Source organism: Ursus arctos, unplaced genomic scaffold, assembly GCF_023065955.2.
Source record: "Ursus arctos isolate Adak ecotype North America unplaced genomic scaffold, UrsArc2.0 scaffold_22, whole genome shotgun sequence".
Classification (NCBI taxonomy): domain Eukaryota; kingdom Metazoa; phylum Chordata; class Mammalia; order Carnivora; family Ursidae; genus Ursus; species Ursus arctos.
The window spans coordinates 57,126,910-57,137,945 of record NW_026622897.1 but is presented as its reverse complement, the minus strand read 5'-3'; the positions used below and the strand labels follow the sequence as shown (position 1 = coordinate 57,137,945).

At 38.8% G+C, this 11,036-nt stretch overlaps 1 protein-coding gene across 1 annotated transcript; it reads right to left on the bottom strand.

The window, feature by feature from the left end:
• Positions 1 to 4,549: 4,549 nt before the first annotated feature.
• LOC113269491 (olfactory receptor 52J3-like) lies at positions 4,550 to 5,485 on the bottom strand. Its single transcript, XM_057316765.1, has one exon. It carries the CDS (start codon positions 5,483 to 5,485, stop codon positions 4,550 to 4,552), a length of 936 nt encoding a protein of 311 aa, XP_057172748.1.
• Positions 5,486 to 11,036: the final 5,551 nt, after the last annotated feature.

Below are 11,036 nucleotides of genomic sequence, written 5' to 3'. Positions count from 1 at the left end.
GAAAACAGAGTTGTCCAGAGGCACTGAGCTACATGCTTCATAAATATGAAGCATAGCATCATTGGTGATGAAAGAAAGAAATGAAAGAAGAAAGAATGAAAAAAAAGAAAGAAAGACAGAAAGAAAGAAAGAGAAAAAGAAAAAGAAAGAATCCTGATTCTGAATACTGTTTCCCAAGCTTGGGATGACTTGTGATAAATTACTCACCTCTTGACAGGAATAGCTATGAGGAGGGCTTACCTCCCATTCTTTCTCTTCAAGATACCTCTAGTTCTAGATTCCCTCTCATGAGCCCCATGTGCAAGGCCAGATCACAGAAAATCGGGGGTGATTTTATGTAAGGAATTGGCAAGTCATTCTGGCTTTTTTTTTTTTTTTCATTACCATGTTGTTTACCTTGCTGTTATCTGGTCAATGTCTTCAAAACTTACCTACCTCTCGCTTTCATCCCCATGCTAAGCACAGTGCTACCTTAAATACTATCGGGAAAAAATGAAGTCCAGCTAGTGTCCATCATCTCATGGGGTAGAGTACTCATTAGAACTGTGATGGGAGAGATAATATAATAACACAAAGACCAGTTGTTTTGAATACAAATGCTCTCTGCTTCCTGGTTCTTATTAATAGTCAAATAAGAAAGGGTTTAATTTATTTGTAAAAAGAGATCTGAGGAAAGAAATGTGAGATACTGAAAATTGGTTAAGTGAGTGGACTTTGAGACCGACTATGTGGGTTTGAATCCCATCTTCCCTACTTAATGGACATATGAGTTTGGGAAAGAAATTGTGTCTCCATTTCCTCCTCTAGAAAGAGCAGGCTAATACCTAATGCAAAACATCGTTGTGAAGATTAAAAAAGCTAATATTTGTATAACACTTAAAACATTTCCTGATATATAGTAAGAAATTGTAATGGTTTATTGATAATAAATCTAAATCACTTAACTAACACTTGGTATTTCCAGGCAAAGATATTTTGTGGAAGCTCGTACTAATGGGAGTTGCCATGGAAATGTCTCCTAGATTCACTTTTGGAGTTATAGGGGAGTTCACAAATGTGACATCATCTTCCTTCCTAGATTTACTGTCAATAAAGAATAAAACATATGAGTAAAACAAATGGCTTCCAGAACATCAACGTTATTATTGAGGAAAAGCTGTGTAGTATTTCTTGGTTTAGTTGTGCATCCAAGCTGGTAAATAGGGATTTCTAACAATCTTTCCCTCTCAAGGCCCCCAAATTTCACTTACCTGAAAAGTCAGGTTTTTGTTTGGTGGGGAAGAGCCTTGTCAAGAAACTTACAGAACTCCTGGATTTTGGAGAGGGATACTGGGATCTGCAATGTCAACACTGTCATGTGACAATTAAACCTGTGTGTTTCTAGATTCTCCATACAGTGTATTTACTTTGTTTTTTAATATTTTTTATTATGTTAGTCACCATACAGTACATCCCTGGTTTTTGATGTAAAGTTCGATGATTCATTAGTTGTGTATAACACCCAGTGCACCATGCAATACGTGCCCTCCCCACCGCCCATCACCAGCCTATCCCCTTCCCCCACCCCACTCCCCCTTGAAGCCCTCAGTTTGTTTCTCAGAGTCCATTTATTCCTTTGTCAGTTATCTTCTTTCATAATTTCAACAGAACATTAAAATTTTGATATTTCAAAGAACATATCCTGTTTCTCTCTCCTAGGTCTGTAAGGTAATATCTGACTAATTCATTTTCTATATGCTTTTTTAAAAAGTTTATTTATAACACTGTAGATTACAGAAAATGCAAATATAGTACAGAGAGCTTTCATATATATGTATACATAATTTCCCCTATTAGTAACATTTTATACTAGTATGGTCATTTGTTATAATTAATGAAACAGTATCAACTAAAGTTCATATTTTATTAAAGCTCATGTTATTCAGATTCTCTTAGTTGTACCTAATGTTCTATTTATCTAGTGGGATCCCACCCAGAATATCAAGTTACATTTACTAGTTATATCTATTTAGGTCTCTCAGGTTCTCTTGACTGTGATGGTTACTCAGGTTTTTCTTAGTTTTGATGGCTTCACAGTTTTTAGAAGTACAGTTTTAGGGGTGCCTGGGTGGCTCAACTGGTCAAGCGTCCAAATTTTGGTTTTGATTCAGGTTCATGATCTCATGGTACTGGGATCAAGCCCCACGGTGGGCTCCCATCTTGGCGGGGAAGCATGTTTGAAGATTCTCTCCCTCTACCCTCCCCCCCCACCCCCACCACCATGCACACACCCTCTTTCCCTCAAATAAATCTTTTCTTTTTTTTAAGGAGTATTAGTCAGGTTTTTGTAAAATATTCCTCAATTGATATTAGTCTGATTATTTCCCCCACGATTAGACCGGAGTTATGTGATTGGGGAAGAAGATCAATGAGGTAAAATACAATTTATGTCAAAACACATCGACATTGTTGCTTTTACTTGATGGAATTTACATAAAGGAACCTTAGGAGATGTGTGGAGACAATGAACGTTATGACTATAAAAGACATGGTTAGGACATGAATATAAATGATGAATATAAAGTAGCCATTAAAATTTTAATAGCGAATATCATTACTTACAGATTAGCATATCTGAATCTTATCAAGCAGACCAACTGGAAATAGGTATGAACTTTCCCTCAAAAGGTAGGACACTGCATTAGTTTCTTGGAGGAATCCTGTTGGTAATCCTGTGTGGCTTTCAAAGTAGGGAGTCAAATATTGGATGGAGATTGAAAATCAATGAATAAAAATAATTTATAAATGGAAAGATATCAATATTTTGTGTATCTTGTTCTTAAATATTACTAAATGTGAGTTGTACTGAAAGTGAAACACAACATCCAAATTAAGGAAAACACTGGAAAGAATGCTGTCGATGTTCTTTTGACAAAAGAGGCCATCAGGGGCACCTGGGTGGCAGCGTTGTTAAGCGTCTGCCTTCGGCTCAGGCCGTGATCCCAGCGTTATGGGATCGAGTCCCACATCAGGCTCTTCCGCTATGAGCCTGCTTCTTCCTCTCCCACTCCCCCTGCTTGTGTTCCCTCTCTCGCTGGCTGTCTCTCTCTCTGTTGAATAAATAAATAAAATCTTTAAAAAAAAAAAAAGAGGCCATCAAAAGCTCAGAATGTACATCTTTCTGTCTCTAAGAGAAAAGAGCATTTAATGTGCTCAAGGTGCTCACAGGAAATAAATTCTTCAAATAATTGTATTTAAATCTCCTTTGTGTCACGTTCCATTAATTCAGAAAGTGTTTACCGAAGTCTCTAGTCCATACTCCTTGCTGAAAAATAATCTTCCGTGCTTCCAAACCCTGAAGATACACACTCTGGCTCAGTCGTGTTGCAGAGTTGTACAGTCATTTTATTCCATCAGATGGAGAACACGACATCAGGAAATTAGCTCCTAGCCTCCTGAGCAGTTGCTTTTATGCTCTATTTCATGATTTTTTTTTAATGTACACATCAGTTTCTGATCACAACAAATTTAGGAAGAATAATAAAAGGACCTTTGACTCCCAGTAGTCATGGAGGAGATATGTCCGTATAAGACTACACAAAATAATTATAAGACTATCCAACAAATTCTTGTAAAAATAGGGGGACTTTGAAAATTTATTTTCTACCTGAACTTGTCTGAGATTCATCTACTTTTGCAAAGCGTGAAGTTCCAAGGGATGCATGTGTGTTGCAGTCCACAAAGAAAGAGGGCTTTGGAGAGGAGAAGTGGGGCTGTAGATAGAAGTTTGCCGAAATACACTTAACATGTACTGTCACATACACACACAACACACCGCACACCGTCCCAAGGAAACAATCTGATTAAACATAACTCAAAACCACTGTTAGAATTACAGTCTTCCAAGCTTCTCTTAAAAACAAGATTTTCAGCTTTAACACAAGTGTGGTTTTCAGATACGTTCACGTCTTGCTTCTCCAGAAAGGGAGGCGATGGCACAGTGAAGGCACGTAATACCTACAGGGCTTTGTGAAGAATAAGGAAAAAGATGCTGAAATGAAAGGCAAAACCTGGAGACACTGAAACAAAAACAAAAACAAACACCTGCACTAAATATCCCAGGATTGCCCCAGTGGAATCGGATACATGAGTTTTTAACAGAAAACTATGAAGATCTTTTCTATTTTACATTCAACTTTAGTTCTTTGTTTCAGAGAAAGCAAGGCAACTGACATGAACTAAGTGTGCCAACTGGAATACTATCCTATTTTCAAACACAGGGAGGTGGAGGTTCACTAAATCTCCATAGTTAAAAAGCCAAAGGCTCTCAGTGGGATGTTTCTCCTGCTGTAACGGAGCCCTATATTCGGAAGAGTAAACACTCAACACCAATAGGGGAGGAAACATTGAGATTTAAGAACAGAAAGTATTCCCCAAAGTTTGTTCCTTTAGGAGCTGCAGGATCCCTTGATATGAGGAGCATTTAAAAAGATAATCAACCTAGAGTAGGGTCTAAATTAGCTTGTTTCAGTTCTAGCCACACCTTCAGGAACTAAGGAAACAAGAGACTCTACTTTGAGGTGAAAGCACGGATCACACGCTCACGAATCTGCTTTGTCCTCACACCATAGATAATAGGATTGAGGGCAGGTGGCACGACCACATAGAGATTGGCAACCAGGATGTGGACATAACGAGGAATTTTTTTGCCAAATCGGTGGGTGAGGAAGGAGAAGAGAGAAGGTGTATAGAAAACACACATGACCCCAACATGTGACCCACACGTACTCAGAGCTTTGTGACGAGCATCTCGAGATGGGAGGCGGAAAACAGCACGAAGGATGTAGGCATAAGAGATTCCAATCAGTGCCAGATCCAAAATAAGAAAAGAAGCCACAAAAAGCCCATAAATGGCATTAACTCGAATGCTGGCACAGGCCAACTTGGCAATGCCCATGTGCTCACAATAGGAATGGGCAATAATTCGAGTCTCACAGAAGGGCAGACGATGGGTTAGGTAGAGAATGGGCAACATGAGCAGGACAGAGCGCAATATAATACCCACACCAATGCCCGCTAGCACTCGGGGTGTCAGGGTGGCTGTGTAGTGGAGTGGTACACAGATAGCCACGTAGCGGTCGAAAGCCATCGCCAGCAGAACAGCGGACTCCATTCCTGTGAAGGTGTGTATCAGAAACATCTGGGCCACACAGGCTCCAAAACCAATTTCATGTGCATCAAACCAGAAGATACCCAGCATTCGGGGCACTGAGGTTGTGGAGAGGGCCAGATCTATGGCTGATAAGATGGCTAGAAAGTAGAACATAGGATCCCGCAGAGTACGGTCAGACCAGATGATCAGCAAAATGGTAGCATTGCCCAACAGAGCCAGTAAGTAAATGCAGCAAAAAGGCAGGGAGATCCAGCCATGAGAACCCTCGAGTCCTGGGATTCCTGTAAGAAAAAAGGTGACTGGGTGGAAAGTAGAAGTGTTTGTGTGGAACATCTTGCCATTGATGAGAAGAAAAAGTTGTTGACTACCTCTAGAAGGAAAAACAAGAGCATGTCTTAAAACTTTCCAGTAGGCTTAATTTATATCTGTAGTTGTTTTATTATAAAAGCTAATGCCATGAACATTGGGTTGCAGGTGCCCCTTCATTTCACTACATCTGTATCTTTGGGGCAAAAACCTAGTAGTGCAATTGTTGGGTCCTGGGTAGCTCTCTTTTTAACATCCTGAGGAACCAACCTCTGTACTGTTTTCCAGAGTGGCTGCACCAGCTTGCATTCCCACCAACACAGCAGCATAAGAGGTTCCCTTTTCTAAGAAACAAACCAAACAAACAAACAAACAAAAAACAGAAACAAAAAAAAAAAACAAAAGAAACAACAACAACAAAAAAAAACCTAATGCTAACACTTGAATTCAAAGAAATATGTGGGCAAGGACTGAGCACTCCTGAAATGGAAAGAGCATTAACTTTATAAAAGGTCTCAAGTTTTGGACAAGAATACCTAATATTCATTTGCTGAAACCCCAAATAAAACCTTGAATGAATTGTAAAAACATGAAAGGGCTCATGTTTATACTGAGATACCCATCTTCTTTGAAGACAATATGCACTTTATCTAAACACACCAACACAAAATCACCAAACAGATACAGACACGTGCACACAGAATATGACAATATATTAAGAATATGACAATATATTAAGAATATAAGTGCACCTAGACCTGTAGAAGGAGAGAAAAGCAAGATTTCTTAAACCAGTTTGTTCAGGATCAGATATTACATTGACACCTTTTTGGAAAACCAGATTCACAATGAGGAACTGTGTTTCATAATGCATCCCCCCATATTTACTCGTACACTCCCACAGACATGCTGTGCTGTACCTCCGATATGAAAAGAGCATAGGAAGATAGGAAACAAAGATAGGAAAACACTGCAGCTGGAAATCACCTCCAGCAGAGAAATGTGTCTCTTTGCTGTAGTATTCTGATGCTGATTAACTTAATGAAGAACCCCAAGGTTTCTGTTGGTTGCCAAATTCTCAAAAATGTCCCAGACATCCAACAATTCTCTCCATCCTTGTATGTGTGTGGGGGGGAGAGATTTGGGGGGAAGAATAGTGAAAAGATGTGTTGAAAGAAGAAGCTTTGAGAGAAGTAAAGATTTGTTTCCAACGACTATGATGGCGGTCAACATCAGGCTTAAGAAATCCATGCTCCCGATTTATCACGCTGTAGTTATGACTTTCTCTCTCCTCTCTTTCTCCTTCGTTCCTCCTTTCCTTCTTTCTTTCCTTCCTTCCTTCGTTACTTTCTTCCTCCCTTCCTCCCTCCCTCTCTCTCTCTTTCTTTCAAGCAGGGATAAGATAACACTATAGAAAGAATAAGGAAAATATAGAAAAGTGTAGGAAAAGAGAGGATGAAAAGTGAAAAAAGAAGAAGAAAGGAAAGGAAAACAGAAGGAAACATAAAGGAAGGAAGGGAGGAGAAAGGTCATCTTGACTCTAATTGACTCCTGAGAAAAGTGACAGAGAAAAGTCCAAATTCGGGGAAATATTTTACTAATGACATTTTAAAAAACAGAGATTCCCCAGCTAGTTTAATCCTGCAAGACTGTACGTGTTTATCCGCAGGCTGCTTATTTCTCCGCTTCCCTCTTTGTAATCCATTTTATGCACCTGCACTTAACTCTGGGCCTCTGAGGGGCTTATTTTTAAATTATGATCATGGAAGGCCATGCCCTAATACACAATTATCACTGAGACTTGAGATCATTTGTACCACAACTTTAAGTTCCCTCTATACAGAGTTATTGTAAACATTTAAGTTGTCTCAGTATAATAGAGTAGGATTTCTTTCCATCAGAGAATCTTTCTACAATAGTGAGATACAATATATTAGCTTCATAAATTCAGTGTTAGCCTATTCCTTCACTATTCATCCCCATTACACATTTAATAGGAAACTCACCTCCAGCAGGACTAGAGCTAGAGAGCTCCAGTATATCTAGTAAAGGGAATAAGGCTTTATACTACCCATATTTAGGGTCCTTGGGGGCCTAGAGTAGGGTCTAAATTAGCTTGTCTGAAAACGAAGCCAACTCAAATTCCCTACATGAACGAGAACTAATACCTGAGTCTCCTGAGAAAGATCCCATTCTCTGTACCTGGGATAAAGGGACTGATGGTGATGCAGACATCCCCCTACCTCCCCCCACCCCTGTCTTGTCAACAAGAAGTCAGAGATGCAAAACTAATGCTACCAAATGTATTCATATGAAATACGAAGTGAACAGAATCTCTTACTGGGTAAAGTTTGCATCTTTATTAGATATTACAGCAATGCATACTTAGAACATTAATGACCAAGACATGTATCTCCCCTCCCCACACCCATGTCTTAGTAATCATCAATAACTTATTAATATATCATAGCTAACAAACAAGACAAAATTTTTTGTTTCTTTTCTATATACTGCTAGTCTTACTGGCTTTCTTTTTTTTATTTAAATTGAATTAGCCAACATATAGTACATCATTAGTTTTTGATGTAGTGTTCAATGACTCATTAGTTGTGTACAACACCCAGTACTCATCATATCACATGCCCTCCTTCATGCCCATCACCCAGTTACCCCATCCCCTTACCCACCTCCCTCTCCACAACCCTGAGTTTGTTTCCTGGAGTCAAGAGTCTCTCATGGTTTGTCTCTGTCTCTGATTTCTTCCCATTCAGTTTGCCCTCTCTTCCCCTATGATCCTCTGTGTTATTCCTTATATTCCACATATGAGTGAAACCTTATGATGATTATCTTTCTCTGCTTGACTTATTTCACTTAGCATAATACCCTCCAGTTCCATCCATGTCAAAATAAATAGTAGCCATTTACTTTATTTCTGATGGCTGAATAATATTCCATTGTATGTATGAACCACATTTTCCTTATCCATTCATCTGTTGAAGGACATCTTGGCTCCATCCACAGTTGACTATTGTGGACATTGCTGCTACGAACATTGGGGTGCTGGTGCCCCTTCATTTCACTACATCTGTATCTTTGGGGTAAATACCCAGTAGTGCAATTGCTGGGTCGCAGGGTAGCTCTATTTTTGATATCTTGAGGAACCTCCATACTGTTTTCCTGAGTGGCTGTACCAACTTGCATTCCCACCAACAGTATAAGAGGGTTCCCCTTTCTCCACATCCTCACCAACATTTGTCATTCCCTGTCTTGTTAATTGTAGCCATCCAGCTGGTGTAAGGTGGTATCTCATTGTGGTTTTGATTTGTATTTCTCTGATGGCAAGTGAATGGAGCATTTCTTTATGTGTCTGTTGACCATTTGTATGTCTTCCTTGGAAAAGTGTCTGTTCATGTCTTCTGCCCATTTCTTGACTATATTATTTGGTTTTTGGGTGTTGAGTTTGAGAAGTTCCTTATAGATCTGGGATACCAGTCCTTTATCTGTTATGTCATTTGTAAATATTTTCTCCCATTCTTTTGGTTGCTTTTTAGTTTTGTTGACTGTTTCCTTTGCTGTGCAGAAACTTTTTATCTTGATGAAGTCCCAATAGTTCATTTTTGCTTTTGTTTCCCTTGCATTTAGAGAGATGTCTTCCAAGAAGTTGCTGTGGCCAAGGATAAAGAGGTCACTGCCTATGTTCTCCTCTAGGATTTTGATGGATTCCTGTCTCACATTGAGGTCTTTCATCTATTTTGAGTTTATCTTTGTGCATTGTGTAAGAGAATGGACCAGTTTAATTCTTCTGCATTTGGCTGTCCAATTTTCCCAGTACCATTTATTGAAGAAACTGTCTTTTGTCCATTGGATATTCTTTCCTGATTTGTAGAAGTTTAGTTGACCATAGAGTTGAGGGTCCATTTCTGGGGTCTCTATTCTGTTACATTGATTATTTATGTGTCTGTTTTTGTGCCAATACCATGCTTTCTTGATGAACACAGTTTTGTAATACAGCTTGAAGTCAGGCATCGTGATGCCCTCAGTTTTGGGTTTTGTTTTTTTTTTTTTTTCAACATTCCCCTGGCGATTCAGGATCTTTTCTGGTTCCATACAAATTTTAGGATTATTTGTTCCAGCTCTGTGAAAAATATTGATGGTATTTTGATAGGGATGTCATTGAAAATGTAGATTGCACTGGGCAGCATAGACATTTTACCAATGTTTATTCTTCCAATCAATGAGCATGGAATGTTTTTCCATCACTTTGTGTCTTCCTCAATTTCTTCCATAAGTGTTCTGTAGTTTCTAGAATTCAGATCCTTTACCTTTTGGTTAGGTTTATTCCTAGTTATCTTATGGTTCTTGGTGCAGTTGTAAATGGAATAAATTACTTAATTTCTCTTTCTTCAGTCACACTGTTAGTGTATAGAAATGCAACTGATTTCTGTGCATTGATTTTGTCTGCTGCCATGTTGATGAATTGCTGTATGAGTTCTAGCCATTTTGGGTGTGGAGTCCTTTTGGGTTTTCCACGTAAAATATGTGTCATCTGTGAAGAGAGAAAGTTTGGCTTCTTCTTTGCCAATTTGAATGCCTTTTATTTCTTTTTGTTGTCTGATTGCTGAAGCTAGGACTTCTAGTACTATGTTGAACAATAGTGGTGAGAGTAAGCCTCCTTGTCATGTTCCTGACTTTAAGGGAAAAGCTCTCAGTTTTTCCACATTGAGAATGATATTTGCTGTGGGCTTTTCATAGATGGCTTTTATAATATTGAGGTATGTACCCTTTATCCTTATACTTTGAAGAGTTTTAATCAGGAAAAGATGCTGTGTTTTGTCAAATGCTTTTTCTGCATTAATTGAGAGGATCATAGGGTTCTTAATTTTTCTTTTATTAATGTGTTCTATCGTGTTGATTGATTTGCAAATGTTGAACCACCCTTGCATCCCAGGAATAAATCCCACCTGGTCGTGGTGAATAATCCTTTTAATGTACTGTTGGGTCCTATTGGCTAGGATCTTGTTGAGTATTTTGGCATCCATGTTCACCAGGCATATTGGTCTGTAATTCTCCTTTTTGATGGGGTCTTTACCCGGTTTTGGGATCAATGTAATGCTGGCCTCATAGAATGAGTTTGGAAGTTTTCCTTCCATTTCTATTTTTTGAAACACCTTCAGAAGAATAAGTATTATTTCTTCTTTAAATGTTTGGTAGAACTCCCCTGGGAAGCCACCTGGCCCTGGACTCTTGTTTTTTGGGAGGTTTTTGATTACTGCTTCAATTTCCTTGCTGGTTATTGCTCTGCCCAGATTTTCTACTTCCTCCTGTTTCAGTTTTGGTAGTTTTAAGTCTCTAGGAATGCATCCATTTCTTCCAGATTGCCTAATTTGTTGGCATATAGTTGATCAAAATATGGTATTAAAATTGTCTGTATTTCCTTGGTGTTGGTCATGATCTCCCCCCGCCCTTTCACTCATGAGTTTATTAATTTGGGTCCTTTTTCTTTTCTTTTGGATAAGTCTGGCCGGAAGTTTATTGATCTTATTAATTCTTTCAAAGAATCTGTTTCTAGTTTTGTTGA

What these genes read in the sequence shown, in the direction of transcription:
- LOC113269491 (XM_057316765.1), bottom strand. Translation starts at nt 5,485, where the DNA reads ATGTTCCACACAAACACTTCTACTTTCCACCCAGTCACCTTTTTTCTT.